This window comes from Labeo rohita, chromosome 3, assembly GCF_022985175.1.
Source record: "Labeo rohita strain BAU-BD-2019 chromosome 3, IGBB_LRoh.1.0, whole genome shotgun sequence".
Taxonomy (NCBI): domain Eukaryota; kingdom Metazoa; phylum Chordata; class Actinopteri; order Cypriniformes; family Cyprinidae; genus Labeo; species Labeo rohita.
Window position 1 is genome coordinate 34,978,947 of NC_066871.1, and position 23,535 is coordinate 35,002,481.

The 23,535-nt window shown below is 35.3% G+C and overlaps 1 protein-coding gene across 1 annotated transcript in view; it reads left to right on the forward strand.

Annotated features, from left to right (window-relative positions):
• Positions 1–250: 250 nt before the first annotated feature.
• LOC127162665 (alpha-1,6-mannosylglycoprotein 6-beta-N-acetylglucosaminyltransferase B) overlaps positions 251–23,535 on the forward strand; it is a 130,144-nt gene continuing 106,859 nt past the window's right edge. The window contains 2 exon segments of the mRNA XM_051105497.1: positions 251–832; positions 5,224–5,336. Coding sequence (XP_050961454.1) covers positions 765–832; positions 5,224–5,336 — 181 coding nt within the window. The 5' untranslated portion in view covers positions 251–764.

Sequence of the window (23,535 nt, forward strand, 5' to 3'; positions counted from 1 at the left end):
ATGCAAACCAAAGAAATAAATAAAATAAATAAATAAACAAATATGTGAGTACCAAAACATTTGCCTTCTGAGAGAATAGTTGCATTTTCTGACAGAATTATTCAGTTTCCAAATGCATATTCAGCCCCAAATATAAACACACTGCATATTGAAAGACCCAATTTATCATATCTCAGATCGGATAATCCGAGTAAACTGGTAGAAATCCATCGGATGGCGCTCTTGATGCCTTATAGCGTGTGCACTGGGAGCTGTCCATGGCTCTGAAACTACAGCGGAGCGGTTTAAGCTTTTAGAGGCTTCCTCTGAAGCAGCTGAATTGCATTCATGTTCATACTGAGCCACAGAGACAACATTATTCTCGGAAAAGGTGAAAATGATGGCTCATGTCACAGAAAACGCCAGTCGTGCCGTTGAACTGATCCAGTGTCGTCGGGCGCTGCGCAGGGAGTTCTGACGCCTTCATTCCCCGCACGAGCTTCATTGATACTTCACTAAAATGTACGGAGATGGACCTTCGCTTCTGACGCTGTTTGGAAACTAGTATGAATAGGAGTTCCGTTTCACCAACTGAATGACCGGCTGATTACTTTGCTCATCAATCTTCGGATGCTTTTCTTCGAGCAACTTCATCAAAGAGCTTTCATTCAGAAGGAAGGCTTTTACTGTCAACTCGCAAATTAATAAAACACATCAAAGGGGAAATAATTACAATAAATTATGTATTTTATAGTTCGTTTGTTGTTAAACAGTCGGCGCGAAAAATGATTGCTGTCAACAGCGAGTGTATAACTATGACGAGAAGATGCCTGCTGACGTTCAAACCGTTCAGGTAAGACTTGACATAATCTACTGTAAGAATTATTTAAAATTGTTCAGATATTGAGAACATTGGCAGTACACCATTCAGACAGACCTCGTATTGGAACTGTAGCGTTTGACCACTGTGAGTGAGGTCTTCGTGTTGTGTCTGTGGTCAACAACTAGGTTAAGTCCTTACAAAAACGCACCACGATAACAGTAAGTTTCTGCCAAAACGCCACATTTACAGTATTTGTTAATAGAAAATCTTATTAAATTAATGTGGGATCTTCAAACAATGCAACAGCATTAAGACTACTTATGTTTGTTTGTTTAGTTTCTTTTTGATGGTGTAGTATAATACCAGGTAATATGTTTAATGTAAAATAACAGCTAAATAATAAATACAAATTTAAAAAAATGACTACCATGGCATTTTTTATAAGGAATATTTATTCTCTTCATCAAACAAAGCTGAAAACCTGAAAGCTGTCAAACTTTGTCTCTTCACTACTGTTACCACATGAAAGTATAGGCTACACAAATATAGATATAACGGCTTACTGTACAGTAAATAACACGGTGCTTTATGGAGGTGGTACTATTCTCGGTTCTTGAGAGGATTTCATTGATGGTGTCGGGAGAGATTTAGGAAAGGATGTGAGGATGGTGTAAGAACTGAGTGTCGTTGATGAGCTTTCCCGCTGTTTCTCGCAGTGGCGGGAATCCAGCAGCGCGAGGATGTGGGTCATTCTGTTCTGCAGTAGCCTACCTGAGCTCTGCAACTTTAAAAATGAACATGCTTGTGTTGTAGTTTAAGCAAGCTTTTTCTTTGAAAGAGCTGCAGATATTACAGAAATATGCTTTGGTCAAACTTATTTAAGAAACTTATTTACACAACAGAAATAAAATGAAAAAGATGCCTTACATGATGAAAATAAGAGCCAAAGTATAGTGCTCAGTGATGGATTAACAGTTGGCTTACAGTTTGTAATACTTATTGATGTTTGCTGGTAAACATGATGTCACTTTCTGGAGACTGATGTCATCAGGGAATGTTAAGTTTAGTATGCCTATAGAAAGTTTGTCTGCACTGAAATAAATATTTTGCTGGTTTAACTTAGAAATTGTTCTTCATGTGGTAACATCTACAATAACTGGTTTTGTTGAAATGAAATAAATGATTTAAGATTACTGATTATAACTGAATTCAACCAACCTGAAAAAAAGTTTTATTGAAGCATAACAGTCAGTAGATGTAACCTGATTTCTCCATTTAGGTAAAATTGTCACCATTGTTGAGATTCATGCGCTGATTCTTGATCTTTGTGCAAGTCAAAAAGACACAACTCAAAACACTTCCTATATCATAAAGGAGAAATATCACAATGTCATATTGTCATGACATCATGAGACTAACAGCTAACATTCTCAGACATCAAACTCCTGATATGACCTGTGAGTCTGACTAGTCTGTGTACGATGACTAGGTCAATAAGTAATTAAGATCTGAGCAGAGTTTCTCTCACAACGGTTTCAATAACAAATGTGCCTTAGAAATACACAGAGGCAGCAATCAGAGCAAAATTGATGCTAAGTATTCAAGAATCAAGAGCCCAGTTAACAGCTTATCTCCACAATGGTGACTTACAACTTGATTATTTTCAATAAAACATGAACATCTAAATCTCAATTCTCAATTAGAAGTTTAGTATGAAAGAAATAAAATCAGACTTTATTTTCTTTACAGTGGTGCTGAAGAGTAGCGCTGTCCATTGTGATTTTCCCTTTGCTGCAACTTAAAATATACAATAATTTCAAATTATAATTTCTCATTGAACCAACATTCACTAATCAGCATGGAGCAGGTGTGCATGTTTTGAATGTGTTTGTTCTGAGCATTAATGGAAGTTGTATGTTGGGTCAATGTAATGAATTTAAGTTGAAATAACATTCTCTAATTTTATGTTACATAATCTTGATTGAACTAGGTTATAGCAACACAATTAGAATTATAGGTAGTATCAGACAGAAATACCTCCTTAAAGCAACAACTGCACAGGTTCACTTGCACACTACATGTCCTAAAATTTGATCTATTGCAATATTCCAGATATTTGTCTTAAGTAGAAGCAAAATGTCCTGGTAATCTAATTTAATAAAAATGTACTTTTGAATAATAACGATGGCATTCCTTAATATACCACTTACACTACCATTATTTAAGGCATTTGAAAGTAAACAAATAGAAAACATTTTATTTTAGAATGGCAAATACAAACAATATGCAATTTCTGTTTCCTTCTTTATTTAATTTATAACAGAGAGGGAAAACAAACAAACAAACAAACAAAAAAAAAAAAAAAAAAAAAAAAAAAAAGGAAGGAAGAAAGAGGTGGAATATTTCATAATAAATCAATCCCAGTTTTACAAAAATGGCAAACTATGTAAATCCCCTTGAAACCTCAAAGCTTTTGATTACCTATCCAAGGCTCTAACCTGCAGGTTACAGCATATACTTTATAGGTTAACTGTGACAAAAAGATGTGGTTTATCCTTTGTTTATGATGTTTTAATGGCCTTCTCTGAAGCATAAAGTCAACATGAGTGTCCTTGTATATTTTCGTTTGAGCAACATGAATAATGCTTTGAATTGCACCTACTTTGCTGAAATATCTGTAATGCAAATGTGAATTTGCCTTAGGATGAATATTTATTTTATTTTATTTTATTTATTTTTTATTTTATTCTTTTAAGAATATATGGAAATAAAATAAACACAGTATAATACATAATACATAATATATTTATGTAAACTGAGAAGTCAGTGATGTTTAAAGAAACAGTTCAACGAAAAATTATGAGTTATGAGATTCCACATTACCACATCATTAAAAAATAATAATAATAATAATAAAATGTATACTGAGAAGCTCCAAAACAACAAAAACACCATACCATACAGTCCACATGACTCTGCAAGTCTTCTGAAATCATATAATAGCATTGTCTGAGGAACAGACCAAAATTTAATTAATTATTACTCACTTCAATTCTGCTGCAACTCTTGTGATCTGCTGGTGCACCAGTTACAGAGTGCTGCAGCACTTATGGGTCCATCATCTTGGAGGCTTTTTTTTTTTTTTTTTTTGAATGGTCAGTGGTTAACACAAGCACAAACTATATCAGTAATACCAAATTGTGATTTTTTCTTTTAATATTTTACTTGTATTGTGAAAGGCAGACATCACCATGCCAAACAGTATAATTAATCTTATCAGTCCATAAGTTTCAAACTCATCAGTACTTTCACAGTGGCATTGCATTGATAATGACGAAAAACATAAATAAATAAATAAATAAATAAATAAATACTTTAAAGACTAAAGGAGTTGTTGTAATCTTCAAGAAATAGTTTGCCCAAAAATTGCTAAAAAATTTACCCTCAGGCCATCCTTGATGTAGATGAGTTTGTTTCTTATTGGGAACAGATTTGGGGAAATTCAACATTACATCACTTGCTTATCCTCTGCAGTAAATAGATGCTGTCAGGATGAAGTGATTATAACTGAATTCAACCAGCTTGACAAAAAAAGTTTTATTGAAGCATAACAGTCAGTAGATGTAACCTGATTTCTCCATTTAGGTAAAATTTGTGAGTCTGACTATTACATGATGACTAGGTCAATAAGTAATTAAGAACTGATCAGAGCTTCTCACACAACTGAAGTGAAAGGCATTTCGAATTTAAACCATAGCATTTGGTGAAAATACAAGTCCTTAATCCAAAATAATGCTTCCTCCAGTGAAAAACTCCATTCCCTGTTGTCCCCTCACATCAAAACCCACCACATTTTTTTTTTTAATTGATTTGGACTGTTTTTGGTTGATCTGTGCATATTTCTCTCCTGATTTAGATAAGATGACTTTTTAACTAGAGAAAACAATATTATGGATAGAGGACTTATTTTAGCCAGAAGCAATTGTTTGAATATAAAAATGTCTTGATGAATTTGTTTATTACAAACACATAGCATTTTTATGCTAACTTCTGGGTCAGCATACAAAACAATATGCAATCACTGGAGCTCTTTATTAGTCTGATGTAGCGAAACATTATTGAGTTAATTGTATTAATAATTTTTTGCTCTGTTTGTCACAGACATGAGTCATATGGACCACTTTTATGGTGTTTATGGTATTTATTTAGCTTAGCAGACATGACTATGTACTACACTTTTATATAATAAACAATAAATATAAAATTTTACAGATTTGCAACAACAAGGTTTCATTTTCCTTTAAAGAAAAAAGTTTCACATGAACAATGTACTTCTTTTCTTAGTGGGTTCTCGTCATTGGCTGGCTTTTGTCTTGTTTCACCCCAATACATTTATACATTTATCTGTCTGTCTGTTGCAGGATATTTGTGGCGGGGATCGGTTTCTTCAGTCTGTGCTTCTTAATGACCTCTCTGGGGGGGCAGTTCTCGGCCAAGCGACTGGGCGATTCCCCATTCAGCATCCGAACCGAAGGTACATTAATAACTGGCATCACTGTACGTCTACCTGAGCTGACCGTATGCATGTCTAATTCAGCCAGTGGCATTTAGAGAGTGTCATTTTATGGAATTTTTAATGGGGGCAATGAAGGGTTTTGCGCTGGCCTTTAACAGGCTTGATTATCCAGGGGTCGGTGTGCTGTGAATAGCATCTCTGGCTGCAGAAGACCCCATTTGTCATCAGTCATCACTTTTTATGTGTATGAAAATAGATCATGCCAGAGGCTAGAGGTCTCGCTCACTGCAAATCCCAAGAAGAACCTGTCCGTGAGAAAGATTCACCCAAAAATGAACATTCTGTCATCATTTACTCCTCATCAAGGGTATTTGTGTAAGTCTACGAATGAAGTGTGGTTAAAATATAATGAATTTGGTAGCACAGATTCTGTGTGGCCTGTCTTTTCTGTAAAGGTACATGCGATACTGACTTTATTTAGGGAAAAAGGAAGGTATCTCCAAAGGCAGCATAATTATGCTGTCTTCCTTTTGTGAAAGCTTTCATGTTGGGAATGCTCCCATAGTGCTTTAAAATTCTGCCTACATGGGCTCACTACAGAGGTTTTGGAACACAGCCAATATGTTTAATATTCAGTTCCTTTTAGTTTCAACACCGCTGTGCCCAACAGGAAATGGTGTACCCAAATGTGGCAAATCGCCATCTTAAGAGCTCCATTCGGTTGCTGGAAAATTGAAAAACTGCTTCATGGTGTGTTCAGCAAACCCCAGAAAAAAGCTGAAGATGATGGATTAGTGTTCTGTAATGTTGTGGGAGAGGTCTCATGGAGGGAAGAGGGGGAGAGAAAGAGAGAGAGAGGGAGAGAGAGTACAATCTGATTAATTAACCACTCCCAGGCTGAAGTCTTGAGAAAGCATCTGGCTCCTGCTCATTAAACACTGCCTGCTGATCAGCCAGAGATGGACGTCACTGTGTTTTGGGAGTCCAGTGCAGACAGAGATGTGAGAGTTATGCTAAAATGAATTCTGGGTTACAAATGACTAATTATGTCAAACTAATTACCTTTGAATTGCTTAAAATCAAATCAGCGTCCAAATTCAAATATCACAAGTATTGTAATCTGAGTTTGAGTTACTTTTACAATGCAATGAATGAATGCAAATAAATCTATTTATCTAGTTTGGCGTCAGTAAGACTTCAATATATATATATATATATATATATATATATATATATTATTATTATTATTATTATTATTATTCTCTCTTATTCTGTGATGCTGAATTTCCATCAGACATTACTCATTGTTACATGATCCTTTAGAAATATTTCTAATATGCTGATTTATTATTAATGTTAAAAACATTTTTTGGAAGCTTTGATACTTTTTTTCAGGATTCTTTGATGAATAAAAAGTTAAAAAGAACAACATTTATTTAAAACAGAACTATTTTCATCACTTTCATCACTTTTCATCACTTCATTGCTAAATAAATATATTTATTTCTTCAAATAAATAAATAAATGCATACATAAAATACTGACCCCAAGCTTTTGAATGGTAGTTGTTATATTTCTATTTTGAATAACTGTTGTTCTTTGTGTATCCTAACTCCTCACAACATGGCAGCATTCTGTTGCTCTATAACACTGATCACTGATCTAACAGTAAGCTGTATATGTTTTATCTCAATGGGAGCTGTTCTTTTTCGGTTCCTGAGAGAAAACCTTCTGATTCACTAATCCTCTTGCAAATAGGAGATCCTTCAGCTTTTTACACCCTCACTCTGGCTGTGTTCTATCTTGAGTAATACCATGCAGCATATGTTCTGGGATTATGCCTCTAATGGATACTAATGGCTATTCTAAGATAGGTTTGTTATTATACATTTTTAATGAAAGCTTGTGTGTGGGTTGATGCAGGGAGCACTTTGTCTGTTTTAAAAGGCAGACTTGTGTTAGTTAAGCAGTAAATACAGAATGCCAAGCATTAGATCCAAAACTGGATTTCAGGGTTTCAATATCTCATGCCATTCTTTAGGCATCAGAATATGTCCTTTCACTGGACACATTCTCAGCCACTACTATTCAAACTGAAAATGTATTCCAACTGGTTTAATCCAGCTATAACAGGGGTGCCCAAACTCGGTCCTGGAGGGTCAGTGTCCTTCAGAGTTTAGCTCCAACTTGCCTCAACACCTGCCTGAAAGTTTATAGAAAGCCTAGAAAGAGCTTGATTAGCTGGTTCAGGAGTGTCTAATTGGGGTTGGAGCTAAACTCTGAAGGACACTGGCCCTCCAGGGCAGAGTTTGGGCACCCCAATAGATAATATAGGTGCATAAAGTATAGTTTAAAAAATACAGTTTTAGATGTTTCATTACTGGGGCTGAAAGTATTAGTGTTCTGATTCCACTTCTTTAATCTCTTTGTTAAGGATTTCACCACCAAAAAAAAAAAACAATTTTGCCATTGCTGCCTCATCATCATATCCTTATTATCATTCTTACCATAGAACACAAAAGCGGATGTTTGATAAAAGATATGAACAGCAATGAAAGTGGAACAGCCAAGCTTTAAACATCAGCACCAAAAAAAGCAGGACTTAGGTATATCTAATTAGGTATATCTTCTGATATCATACGATACCTTTGTGTCACTCACTGGCCATATTAAATGTAAGAAATAATGTTGTTTAGCTCAGAACTGAATAAGAACAGATTATAGTACAGGTGGATGTTAGGTCAATCAATCACTATTTGTGAGGAAATGTAATATTTCCAATATTCAAACTGTTAATTCATTTTCTACTTCTAAATAAATAAAAATAATAAAAAAAAAAAAACACTCAAACACACACACACACAAACACTCACTTTTTGACATACAATGTACCCGTTTGGCATCATTTTTCGATGTTCAGGCATGTATGCCGATGTGAAAGGTACTGGGAATTTAAAAGTCACAATTTTATGAGCACATAACCCATCCCCTGCCCCTAAACCTACCATTTGTCAATAAAACACAAGATATAACAGGCAGATACATCTACAGTCATAATTTATTCAAAAAGTATGCATTTTCCAAGTCTTCCGAGGCAAAACGATTGATTTGTGAGAGGAATCGACATGATCGCCATCTCCATCCACCATAAAGTTCATCCTGTGTGCTGCAGTCTTTGCGCAATTTGAAAAAAATCCACCAGAAGAAGGCTTACATCAGGCTGTGAAATGTTATTGGCTTTTGTATCTCATTTTCAGTGATTAAAACCTTATGCTTCACTCTTATATTTGCATAAAGGTACTGTACGGCTTCAGAAAGACTCAGAATGCAACAGGACTTGTAATGCTTTTATACTGCTTGTTTATGGTCAGTTTTTGCAAAAAGTTTCTCAAAAAGAGATTCTACTTATATTTGCCTTTTTTACGTGTTTTATACTGAAGTGGGTTTAAGTTAGGGGTGGGGTTAGGTGCTCAAATGAAAGTATAAATTAATATAAAATTACTTAGATTTTTATAAATGCATACTAATCATTAAGTAAAGACAAACAACTGAAAACAATGGAGGACCCTGCACATTGACACTAAAAGGATACCCATGTGCGTCGAAAAATGACACTTCGGGGTATCTTAAGCATCAAAAAATAACGCAGGTCCTGACCAAGTGTCAATATGTGACAAGTTGAGAGTGAGAACGTGTTTAAAAAAAACATTTTACCTTGTTTTTACATGGCTTTGAGAATTCACAGAATGGCACAGAATTTGTACCCAAACTCTCTGCATCAGAAATGCACAGGTGGGCTACCAAGCAAGTTTATTACACTGAAAAAAGCAATGCATCAGCAGTGCTGTGATACAAATGTTAAAATGTATTCATTTACAAATCATGCACTGTGGTAAGAGATTTGAGGTTAATAACACAGTATGTACAAGGAATCATTTACTGATACACTGTACACTGTAATCATAATGAGCATGAAACAGAATAAAATTTTTTGGTGTTATATTAGCATTAGTTATTATATTAGTTTTCATATTAGCAGTACTTAGTAGTTACTCAACCCCAAAATAAAAATTTTTTCATTAATCATTTACCCCCATGTTGTTCCAGACCCGTAAAAGCTTTGTTCATCTTCTGAATACAATTTAAGATATTTTGGATGAAAAACTGGGAGGATTTTGACGGTCCCATTGACTGCCAGGTAAATACCACTGTCAAGACCCAAAAAGTAAGAAAGACATCGTGAAAATAGTCCATTTTCCATCAGTGGTTCAGTGAATTTTATGATGCAGGGAGAATACTTTTTGTATGTAAAGAAAAAAAAAAAAGTATTAAACAATTCGTCTTTTGTATGAACCAAAGGATGATAAAAAATACACTGGCATCACTGTACCAAAATGATGCTACAGTGATGCGGAGGAGACGAATTGTTGAATAAAGTCTTTATTTTTGCTTTTTTTGTGTACAAAAAGTATTCTCGTAGCTCCGTAAAAATGGTTGAACCACTGATGGCAGATGGACAGTTTTAATGACGTCTTTCATACTTTTCTGGGTCTTGACAGTGGTTTTTACCTGAAAGTCAATGGGACAGTCACAAACCTTCTGGTTTTCATCCAAAATATCTTAAATTGTGTTTAGAAGACAAACTAATCTTTTATGAGTTTGATTAATGACAAAATTTTCATTTTAGGGTGGAGTAAACCTTTAATGTGTTTTTAAAGTACCAGGTTTGACAAAACTTGCCAAATGTATACTCTAAGAAACATAAAAATGCATAGCACATTTAAAGGGGTCCTTTTATGCTCTTTTACAAAGTCTTGATTTTGTTTTGGGGGTGTACTAGAACATGCTCTCATGCTTGGTGGTTCAAAAACGCATTATTGTTCACATAATTTACATTATTGCATTACCTTTCTCCCAGCCTGACACTAATGTTTTGATTAGTTCAGGTTTAATGAAGGCCAGCCTTCCGAAAGGAAATGTGTTATGATTGGTTAGCTATCCCAGTGCATTGCGATTGGCAAACAGCTTAGACGGTGTTTCAGTACTGCCACGCCCCTTGTCAAAGCAGTTAGCACAAGCTAGATTAAAGTGATTCTTACATTTTTAAATATGGATATTTTTCTTACAAAAACGCATCGATTCACTACAGGATGCCTTTATTAACCCCCCGGAGCTGTATGAGGCACTTTTTATTATGGATGGACGCATATTATTGGACTTGTTTTGGACTGATGAGGAGAAACACCTGTCTGCCATTTTAAAGCTTAGGATTGCCAGGATACATTATAATATAACTTTTGCATTAACGATTGCATTTGTCTGAAAGAAAGAGGTCATATACACCTAGGATGCATGGAGGGTGAGTAAATAATATGTGACCCTGGACCACAAAACCAGTCTTAAGTCGCTGGGGTATATTTGTAGCAATAGCCAAAAATACATTGTATGGGTCAAAATGATTGATTTTTCTTTTATGCCAAAAATCATTAGCAAATTAAGTAAATATCATGTTCTATGAAGATATTTTGTAAATTTCATACTGTAAATATATCAAAATGTAATTTTTGGTTAGTAATATGCATTGCAAAGAACTTAATTTGGACAACTTTAAAGGCCATTTTCTCAATATTTTGAATTTTTTGAACCCTCAGATTCCACATACTAAAATAGTTGTATCTCAGCCAAATATTGTCCTATCCTAACAAACCATACATCGATGGAAAGCTTATTTATTCAGATTTAAGATGATGTATAAAGCTCAATTTTGAAAAATTGACACTTATGACTGGTTTTGTGGTCCAGGGTCACATATGCTACAGTAGTGTTGGGTCCTATCATCAGCCTGTGAGATCGCCAATACATGATATTATCGTGCTAATATATTTAATAATTATTTACGTACTTAGTTTCATTGCCCGAAACCAGCTCCAGCATAAGGCTAAAAGCAGCCTAACATTATCAAAGAACATTATCACTGATTAGCCTAGCCTGTTCTAGTGCAAGTTTATGCATTTTAAAAAACACTCGTGTTATATGTGAAGACATCTACACTGTATGATGAATAAATCTCTTACCTCACACTGCACACGTCTGTGGGACGTTACAGCTCTGACATGGCAACCGGAGTAGAGATCGCGGCTTAGGCATGTGTATCGACCCCCTGTACTGCACATGTCTGTGGCACGTTACTGCTCTGAAGCGGCCACTCTAGTCAATGCTTGCGTTTATACCCGCCGCACTGCTGCTCGTTGAAGCGGAAGTTAGGTTAATCCCCCACCTCATCCCTACCCACCACCCAACAATTAGAATTTCTGTAGGCGGGATTTAATTTAATGATATTCCGCATTGTGACATCATTGCATGCAGAAAACAAACGTTGTAGTCCAAAGGAGCTGTTCATTGTAGTTCTTGAAAAGAGTTTTTTTGAAAAAACAAAATATCTCCCTTTGGAGTGGACTTTGAGATTTGTAACTCTGTACATTTTTTTATGCCCAAAGATACACCACACACTGACTAAAGTTCAAAAAGTGAAAAAGCATAATAGCACCCCTTTAAATTTTGGATAAAATAGATTCATATCAATATATTAGGTCTTTTAACAGGATTTTATATGAATTTCAATTCATGTTTTCAGTTCAATATCCTTACATTCATATTTAAGTAGCTTGTTTGCTAGCTCAAATCTATTCTAAATGTTGCGCAACCCTCTTAGTCAAGTCTCCCGTGTGTTTCATATGGTGTTTGATTGCCGGTGGCATATAGATCTGTGGATTGCAGGGCTTTGACATAGCATCCTCTAGGAAGGGCTTTAGATTTCTGTTGGAATCATCCCTGTGCTCCATCACACTCCAGCAGATATGTGCACTGCTCTAAGATGAAAACCAGTGCTTCTCTTTCCTTTAGACAGTCAATGCAGGGTTCAAAGACTGTGGCCTTTGACAGTTGTGGCACACAGGCTCAGCAGGAGATGAAAACACAGATTCTATTAAAAGCCTATATCTTCTTCTATATAAGAGAGGTCTTTTTTGTTTTTCTTGTATATACAGTGGGGTCCAAATGTCTAAACCACACTGAAAAATTGGTCTCAGATCTCAAATATTAATTTTTTGTTCAGAATAAAAACAGAAAAAAGACAAGTCATGATGTAAAATAAGTTCTGCACCATTTCTGGGTCACAAACATGTCTGCAAAATACTGCTGCAAAATAAATCAAAAAAGTTATATTTATTGTTATTTTTATTAAAATCAAATTGAATTGACACTGAAATGCACTACATTCCGGAAGAATATAGATCCTGATTTAATCATCCCCAGTCCTCTTAGCACAGGATGTGCCCTAGTTTCACCGGCATCCATGTTTTTCTCCATGCACTGTTGTGTATTTATAATGCTAAATGACGGTCTAATGGGAACAGGAACTGTGTTCTTTCACGCACACTCTCAAGAACTCTGCTGTTGGGTTCTTGGGGTGAAATAGACTCTGTAAATATTTGCTTCAGCACATCTTTGAAGACTTCTCTGTAATTAAAACACAAATTCACTGCAGATTAGATCAGACATTTGGAGTAGACCTTAAAGTCAACATGAAATGCGGTTCACAACCCAATTTAATTCTGTAAACTGATGTGTTTCCGACTGAAACAGGATATTTAATGAGGGAGGAGAAAAAAAAAACAATACTTGTCTTGATTTTCTCCACTAGGAGTTGATTGGGTCTTGAGAAGTATTAGATGCTAGAATGAAGACAGGTGGTTGAAGTGAAAAAATAAGAAAGGAGAGGCGTTCAACCTGACAGTTCAAGATTGTTTCTGAAGAACTTCTGAGTAATGTAAACAGGCAGCTTTCTAAGTTTTATTGACATCTTGTTTTTTTGTCTTCGAAATAGCATAAGCAGCATTTGGATTTCATGTTGATTTTAAAATATGTGTGTGTTCATACCTCTTTGTATATGAATGCCCTTAAGGCACCTCATGCTAAATATCTTAGACAGATGTGGGCACACATTGCATTTGGAGGTAGTGATTTTGGAGCTGTGAGTTTGACCTGCTGCTTTACAGAAGCCCTCAGGTCATTTTACAGCTAGTGAATCATCAGGAAACTGATGCGGTTTCATGGCAAAATCTCTTGTCTTCTATCACATACTCCTACGGCTGCTGTCAGACAGAGTCGAGCAAAAGAGCTACAGAATTTCAGACTGACTCACTAGACATAATCCATGTTTGTTTTCTTCACATTTAACACCAACACACCTGAGGGGAAAATGGAATTATTAAATGTAGTAAGTGCTTGAATTTTAAGGAGGAAAAAAAAAAAATTATACTCTTGTTTGCATATACGCTATAGCTGGGTTTCCATCCAAAGTTGCGAATTTAACTGAAATATTGCATAAAACATTTGTGAATATGTCCATATGAATAATCCAACAAGTCAAAAAGAACAAATTTGTCACTTCCTGATAAACTGGCAATAACACTAAGAAAAGTAGGAGAAGACATTGAATATAATCATTTTCATATATAATAAATTACTTGCGCCTCAGAGCAAGCAAACAAAAAATAATAAATGCGACCTTTCTGAGGTGGATGCCTGCTGTTTGGGAATGCAGTCATGTAAGAGTTGGGAGGCAGTTACACAGAAATACTTAGACAAATGCTCAAGCATTTTGAATGAACCATACCAACATTTCAGATGCTGTGCAACAAGATCAGTCCGCTGGTTAGTCAGGTTATGCTGACCTATAGCACAAAGTCACATGACTTTTTTCATAGAGGAATTTATTCAGCAAATGTGTTCTTTAATTATTCACATTAACTCTTTTCCACACAAGTCAAAAACCACCTCAAGCAAGCATAAAAAGCCTTTTTGCAAAATTAATGGATTTTCTTTCGAAATCTGGCATTTCCATCACTCATTTCTGATGCAGATATTTAACACATAAAACAAACAGCTCCAACGTGGTCACTGGAGCTGATGTTATGTTTATACCAGCAGCGCCGCACATGTTTCTGAAGCGTCTGTTTCTGTAAAGATACACACATACGCCTCTTTCGATTAAATAAAGCCAAAATCCATCCAAATCCCACCAAAATCCATTGCCTTGGCTTATCGGGAGAGGAATAAATTATGTTTTTGGTTGAATAACATCTGTTAATGGAAACGTTGTCATTTTGCAATACTTTTATAAAATATATCACCAAAGTTTTGTGCAAATCTTTAATGGAAATGCGCCTACTGTCATTTGATTGTGGATGTGGCGAATAAGCTGCCAGTGATCAAAATAATGATTTTGAAGGCATTGAACACATAGGTGATGGTAAAATCATCTGCTCAAGTTGAACCCTTCTAAGTTTCAAAAGGTAACAAAATATGCTTTATTTTATTCTTCTGTATTTGTTATTAAAATATTTAAAATATTCAAGGGAGATGTTTTTTGCTATTGCAGCAGTTAGAGATCCATCTGTGCTGGATGGAGACCCAAATATGTAATAATGATTGGCAAAACAGTCATGCATTTAAGGGTTAAATTACTGAATTCAGGTTTTCCAGACTTATTATATAAGACTCAGTGCCATAGGTGTATAAAATCAAGCACCTAGCCATGCAGTCTGCATTTACAAAGAAAACAGAAAAGTAGTTCTGAAAAGATGCCACCTTTGAAATAAGGTCCTGTCCACACGGAGGTGCATTTAGCTGCATACATAAAGAAAAGTGTATCGTGTTGGTGTTTCATCCATATTTGGGAGCCTGAAACCGCTTTTTTTTTAAACCAGGTCCCACAGTGTATATGTCTGAAAATGTCACTTTTGCATTATCGTGTGTACAGCCAATCCGTATATTTTGTGAAATGATTATGTCATCAACCCACGTATCACCCATAGTCAGACACTGCTATGTTACATAACAGCAACAACAACATGAACAAACAATAAACAACTGCATTTTTATTATTTATTTATTTATTTTTTTTTTAACTAACATTAACAGATTAATAAACTGTGTAATAAATGTATTGTTCCATCTTCATATTCTTGTTGTTGGGTTTATATACAGCACACAAGGTTTATGTACATGTTCCAAGTGTTCTCTGTTTTTAGTGTATCTCTGTGGCAGAATTACAGCAACACATACTGGTCTGGCATGTATACTACATGGTTTTGAGCCCATTTCAGTGGTTTTATGTGTACTTGTGATATTTCTTCAGAAATAAAAAAGATCAGATAGACAAAGCTCTGGCTTTGTGAGTATGGGCCTGAAGTCAGTTCATAAAATTTGATCAAGTGCGTTTGATTAGGAAGAGTTTGAGGGTTTGAAAATGTGTCCTGTTGTTGTGCTTCTACAAACAAGGATATAAACTCTGTTCCAATGAATTAAATGACCTTTTTAATTTTATTTTTATGAGAAAACTCTTCTTATTTATTCCAATTACCATCATGAGGACAATGTGACTAATGTCTATGTCCAGTAGTGGTGTGCAACAAAGCACTGTTAGTTGCTTAGAAAAATCATGCATTCATCTGACACCTCCATCAGTGGGAGGTGGATGAGCTGACTAAATCATTCTAGATCAGTATTTTTCCAATCCTTGTTTTGTATTGGCCTAGCACTGCATGTTTTGTCTGGCATCATTATCTGGCACACTTGAATGCACTTACTAGGTCATTAGTGGAGAAGTGGACCGAGTAGATGTTTTTGATTGTTTTATATGTGTGTCATATAAGGATTTCCAACAGACCAATTTTAAAATACTGCTACTACTACTACTATAATAATAATAATAATAATAATAATAATAATAATAATAATAATAACAACAACAACAATAATAATAATAATAATAATAATAATAATAATCTGTTGTAATTGTTCAGACATTAAGAATGCTGGGTAAACATAAAATTAACTGATTTTAGTGTGTGTGTGTGTGTGTGCACCTGGTATTCATCACATTATGGGGACCAAATGTCCCCACAAGGATAGTAATACCAGTAAATTTTGACCCATGATTTATATGAGGAAACAGGCTTATAAATCATGCAGAATTAGTTTTTTTGAGAAAGTAAAAGTGTGCACAGTCTCCTGTGAGGGCTAGGTTTAGGTGTAGGGTAGGTGTAGGGTGATACTCATACTTTTGTTTTATATTTTCATAGTTGCCTTCTTAAATGTAGTAAGCTGACTTTTTTTTTTTCATGTAAACTTCATAAACCTGTTAAAAAATGTTTTAAAATTCATATTTTAACCACAGAAATTGGATATTTTATTTTATATTTTAATACAGTTATTCCTATTTTTGATTGCACCAAATGATGCAAAGACCTTATATAATTAAAAATCTATTTAAAGGGGTCATCGGATGCCTATTTTGCACAAGCTGATATGATTCTTTAGGGTCTTAATGAGTCTATAATACACTTTGGTTAAAAATTCTCAATGGTTGTGTAAAACAACACCCTTTTTACCTTGCCAAAATCAGCTCTGCAAAAATGATCCTATTCTGGTCGAGGCTGCTTTAAATGCAAATGAGCTCTGCTCACCCCACCCCTCTCTGTGGATTGACCAACCTGTTTACTCTAGCCGCATTTAGCCGTGTTTAGCCATGTTTAGCATATGTCGGGAGTAAATGACGACAACTACATTCATTATTACATCCAGCAACACGACACCTCAATCGCTCAATTCTTGTCTAACTTACATCCCTGTTCCAGCATCAAAACATGGAGGTTGGACTGTTACAGCTGATCTTAGGTAAAACGCTCATGTCAATCAACTATCGTGGGAGCGGCCTCTGTGGGTGTGACGCAACAACGACAGGCATGAGAGAATGGCTCGATTTGAAAAAGGGGATATTATTTTATAGATTAATTAAAACCCACTGCATGGATTTTTATCATTATAGGGTAAATTTGAACATACACTGCCAACACACATTAATGTTCAAACAACATGTAAAAGTGAAAAGGTTTTCATCCGATGACCCCTTTAAAAAATGTGTGAAAAGTATCCTCTTTGCTCAATTAATAATTTTTCATTGCATGCATACATGATGTGTGGCATAAAAGTGCCATGGTTTGTCAGACGTAGCAACAGTAACAAAGGGGGGCGGGTCTTTGCGAAGGGTCCATTTAATGTAGCAGAAGGTTGCTGGCTAGTACTCTGAGATGACAGCATTAACATCTTTCTTACAGTTGAACATTAAATGTGGTATTTGTGATTGACTGCAGGGTCAGAATTAGCATGCTGCCTACAGCGCATATATATATATATATATATATATATATATATATATATATATATACTAATAAAAGACATTATATTTGATCACACCACATGGTATTTCAAATTCAGTCAAAAATTAACAGAATCAACAGAATTGGCCACGTAAACAAAACAAGCTAGCTTCCCACAAAAGGTCAGTATGAAATATATAATAAAAATAAATACTTGTAGAAGCAACCTAATATACTTATACAGGACTTTATACAGGACTGCAAATCAGTGTAGTGCAGAAAATTAATCAGTATATTTAGGATAATTTCAACGATGTTTCCAATACAACAGTTATGACTAGATGGTGACACCACATGATATTTTGACACTTTGAATAACAGAAAACATTACAGATAACTAATTTTTTTGAAAAGTTAAAGTGGGCACATACATAGGAGAGGTACTTCACATATATGACATCTTTAACCTATTTTTAACTGAAAAAAAAAAAAAATAATAATAATAATAATAATAATAAAAATACAATCGAATATTTAGGCGTCACATCATTGACCCATATGTATATATTAGGGCCAAAAATGAGCTTAATGTATTTATTTATTTATTTATTTAGCAGTGATTAACCTGTTTTATCTGAATTATTCACAGAGTTTTTACACTCTACTTTGTTACCAGATAAAGGTAAAAGTTTAAAAGAGGAAGTGCACTCATTAAAACTGAGTACAAAGACAGAACTAGCCCAACTGTATTTAAGATATTCAAGAATTTTAAATACAACGTGAAAAAAAAAAAAAATTGAGCAGATTCCTTCTGGGACCTCTCATGACTAAAAAAAAAAAAAAAATGATGTGCTGTATGATAGTCTGATATACTGTTGCATGAATTCACCTTACGGTCAGACTGTGCTGGTAATTCTCAGTTATCTGGGTGTATTTTTAGCTTAGAGAGACAAGCTGATTTCTTGGTCCAAGTCCATTAAAATCCTGAAAATCCATTAGGCCTCACAAAAATGTGGTTTGACCAAGATAAGACATAAAATGACTCAGCTCTGACAGGAAGCAAACATATTAATGATGATTTGACATGCTCTTGACAGGCAATTAATTTATACACCCTTTCCAGTGACATTCTGACTTAGTTCACAGTGGGTGTGATGGCTGGGTGTACCAAACTTTTTATTTTATTTTATTTTTTACTTATATGGTGGTTGTCTTAATGGAAGTGGAGCAAATATTGCACTTCTGATTTGTCACATACACACACAATGCAGTAAATATTGTGTAGTAACAAAAAAAAAAAAAAAAAATGTTAATAATCTGAACGTTTCCATAGAGGACAATGATAAAACAAAGTGGGGCGCATAGTAAAAATGACTGATGACCATACTCAATTCATATGGCATTAATTGCCAGTAGCCTACAGGACTTTGCTGCACTTTGTAGGGAGATTAAGGACATTATTGAAATTCCAAATTAATTTATTTAGGCTATTTCTGATGTAATGTGTCTTGTAGATTATAGTTAGAGTAAGTCGTCGGGCCAATTGCAAAACCACAGCCACTTTGTGTCATAAGAGCTGGACTGACCAACTAGCAATTAGTCACTTGTTAGCCACTTTTTAGATTCAACAGACTTACATAAAAATGTCTAATTTGAAGAAAAAATAGATGACTAACTAAGATGACTAAGCTGTTTTTGCAACCTACCACATGAGCTGACTAAATGGAGGAACAATAATGTGCTTTGTTGTCATTTGTAAAGATCATTCTACTTTTATTTATGTATGTTTTTATTAAAAATAGTAGAATGAGGGATGGTGATGAATTGAGCTTTTTTGAATGAATGCCCTACATTTTGATGATTCAGTGACTGACTCATAATACTCAGGAGGTCAATAAGCATTTTGGTCAATGCATTCAAAAATTCAATAAATCAGAGTTGGTAATATTACCTTTGTGTCATATAACTTAGGATCAACTTGGAATATGAATATTTAATAAATAAGATAATGGACAAAATACTTATCTAGATACTTTACTACAAATTAACTGAGCATTTGCTTGGTTGTTTCCCAAAAAGCCGAGCGTTGTGAAACTGTTCCAGGTCGATGTGTGATGTGTCAACAAGGAAATTAATAAATGCTGTTAGGGTTCTAAAGCCAAGTCATAGAAAATCCTTTTTAATGATTTCTTTAGTGTCTGATGACTTCAAGATAAAAAAAAAGGCTTAGTAAGAGTGCCATAGCTTTTTAATCATGAATTTCATCAAAATATATTTGCAGTTAACAGATCAGTGAATATCGACTTAAATTTTGCTGTTTATCACACCAATCAAAATGTTTTTACAACAACTTGGAATATAGTGCACAAGTCATATGGTATACAAATATTATACTTTCATCCTGCTTTTGCATCCTTTTTGAATATTTAACACCTTAGTGCTCATTGTTCTACAACATTTCTTGAGGTTGGTGAACTAATCAATTATAAAGCCAAAAACTGCCAGTGCATCTATCATAACCAAAATGTTGCCTAGCTGTGCTTCTAAAACAGAGGTTTTGTTTTCCTATAGCTGAATGAGATATTGGGAAGGTGGCACGTTGAGAGCCACTTCACGTTCTTCTGGATGGCAGCGGTCATTGTTTAAAGGCGTAAGAGCAGTGGAGTGTGTGATGAAGAGCTGTAGCCTGAGTCATTCCCTCTCTCTCTTGGTTTCTGAGGAAATATATTTGTGCATTCGGCTCTACTATTCCTAATCGTTCCACAGCTCTTTTCCCTTTTCTGTCACATGCTTTCTAATCCCTCCCGAAAGCCTATTTACTCTGATTTCATATCCCTGAGTGAGCGTTTGCTAATTGATGCGCGCACACGCATACACTCGCGTGACATGAATTAAACCCGCTCTTATCCCTGAGCTGTCGTGAGACACAGATGAGAAGCAGTAAGACAGGACAGAGGGTGTCTGCACTATTAGATTGTGAGTGTGAAGTGTGGAGCAGGTAAGAAAAACAGATGTTTATTGATATTTATTTATATAATTTTCTCATCATGGAACGCTGAAAGGAAGGGATTAAATTTCCAAGGGAAAATTGAGAATTCATTACTTTTTTATTCTGTCCTGCATGCACCTTATTTTATTTTTTCTCTCAAGTGGCTTCATCCAGCGGCACAGTGCAAAACTAGTTTCAATTTCACTGATATGGCACTTCATTTGGCAGGGAACAACTTTAGTAGTTTTTGTTTTGACGTCCTGAATATATCCACACCTGCACTCATACTGTGGGCATTCACTGCGACTAATCATCATCATTGAGAATTTTGTCCAAACTACCTGCAGTTTGCATTTACTTAATGAGAATGCATTATAAAGCACTTGAATAAACACACACTTGCTTAGGTTAAATCCATAGCCATGCATATGTGGGTTTGCTTTCTACCTACACTATTATCAATGCCATGCATTTATTGCTCATATTTATAGTTGATGCAGATATCAACCAACTTGCAACAAAAAAAATGCTTTAATAATGGCAGTGTGATGAACACCCTAAACAATTCAGCAATCACCTTGAACCTCCTGGGAAACATTCAAAATACCTCAGCAACCACTTAACGCCACCCTAGTATCCACTTAAAAACCTTATCTCTTAAAAACTGCACTTAAACTGCTGAACAATCTTCTGGTCACCATCTATGAGAAATACTCTGGGGTATGGTGCAATTTAAAGGAGAAACTCACTTCCAGAACAAAAATTGACAGATAATTTACTCAACCCCTTGTCACCCAAGATGTTCATGTCTTTCTTTCCTCAGTCGATAAGAAATTATATTATGATTTTTCTCCATATAGTAGACTTCAATGGTGCCCCCAAGTTTGAACTTCCAAAATGCAGTTTAAATGCAGCTTCAAATGGCTCTAAATGATCTCAGCCAAGGAAGAAGGGTCTTATGTAGCAAAATGATCTGTCATTTTTGGAACAAACTGACAATTTATATACAGTCATGACCAAAAATACTGGCACCCTTGCAGTTCACTCAGAAAGTGGAACACTCCTCTCAGAAAATTGTTCTAATAGCAAATGTTTTGGTATTCACGTGCTTATTGTTTTTGTTGGCACTGCAAGAAAACAAAAAAAAAAAAAAAACAGAGAAGAAAAGTCAAACTTGATCAAATTTCACACAGATCTCAAAAAATGGACTGGACAAAATTATTTGCACCTTGTCAAAACTGTAAGAAATTTATGCTTTTTAAGCATGTGATGGTCCTGTAATTTGTATTTAGACACACCTGTGGCAAGTAACAGGTGTGGGCAATATAGTAATCACACTTGCAACCAGTTGACTCAAAAGTTGACTCAACCTTTATGTTGTGTGTCACACTGAGCATGGAGAAAAGAATAAAGGTGTAAAGAGTTGTCTGTGGATTTGAGAAAAAAAATTTGGAAAACATGGACAATCTCAAGGCTACAAGTCCATCTCCAAAGATCTTAATGTCCCTGTGTACACTGTGCGTAATATCATCAAGAGGGTTAGAGCCCATGGCACTGTAGCTAACCTCCTTGGACGTGGATGGAAGAGCAAAATTAATTAAAAATTACAACGAAGGATTGTTCAAATGGTGAGTAAAGTGCTTCTGGCACTGGATGCCTTGACTGTGTGAACAGTATCAAGAAATCTGATGATTACCAAAGAATTCTGGGACGCAATGTAGTGGCCAGTGTCAGAAAGCCGCGTCTCCACCAGAGGTCCTGGGTCTTCCAGCAGGACAATGACTCAAAACACACTTCAAAAAGCACTCAGACATGGTTACAAACAAAGTGCTGGAGAGTTCTAAAATGGCCAGCAATGAGTCCAGATCTGAATTCCATAGAACACCTGTGGAGAGATCTCAAAACAGCAGTTGGGAGAAGGCATCCTTCAAATCTGAATGACCTGGAGCAGTTTGCAAAAGAAGAGTGGTCCAAAATTGCAGTAGAGGGGTGTAAGAAACTCATTCATGGTTACAGGAAGCAACTGATTTCAGTTATTTTCTTCAAAGGGGATGCTACAAAATATTAAGTTAAGGGTGCCAATGATTTTGTTCAGTGAATTTTTTGGGTTCTGTGTGGAATTGTATCAGATTTGACTTTTCTTTTCTGTTTTTTTATTTTTATTATTATTTTTTTTTATTATTATTATTTTTTTTTTTGTGTGTGTGTGTGTGTGTGTGTGTGTGTGTGAATGCAAAAATAAACAAATAAATAAATGCATGTGAGTAGCAAAACATTTGCAACTGCACTGCAACAATTTTCTGAGAGAAGGGTTGTGTTTTTGTGACATAATTGCAAGGATGGCAATATTTTCAGCCATGACTGCAATTGACACTTTATATACTTGTTTGTTTGTTTTATTCAAAGTTTGACATGACAAGATATTGTGTACACAAAACCCTGAAATGTGTCAAACATACACATACTCCAAAAAAAAAAAAAAAATAGCTAAAATACAAACAGATAAAATAGCATATACATCTATATAAATAACACAGAATCACACAAAAGGTAACCTAATCAAAGACCTGTAAGTTATCTATACACTAATTTTAGAGCACGGGGAATAAAAGAAAGTTCATGACGTTTAGTGTTACTCCTAGGTACAACATATGTCTTGTGCCGCCGGAGGGAATAAGCATGTGTTGAAGCCATAGGTAGGAAGCAATGCAGTGGTGATGAACTGTCCTTGAGTATTTTAGTAAAAGTGCGTATGGTGGCTTCCTCACGCCTCTCACTCAGTGCTGGAAGAGTTGATGTGGGGAGGCCTATTATCCGACAGCATCGCTTTTGGATCCTCTCTAACTCCTCAGAGAGACCTTTAGATAGACCACCCCATACTGGGCTGGCATACTCAAGAATTGGCCGTATAAAAGTCAAGTATACTTGCAATAAGACATCACAAGAGAGACCCGCTCTTTTTGCAGCGCAAAGATAATATATTCTGGGACGCACCTTCGAAATC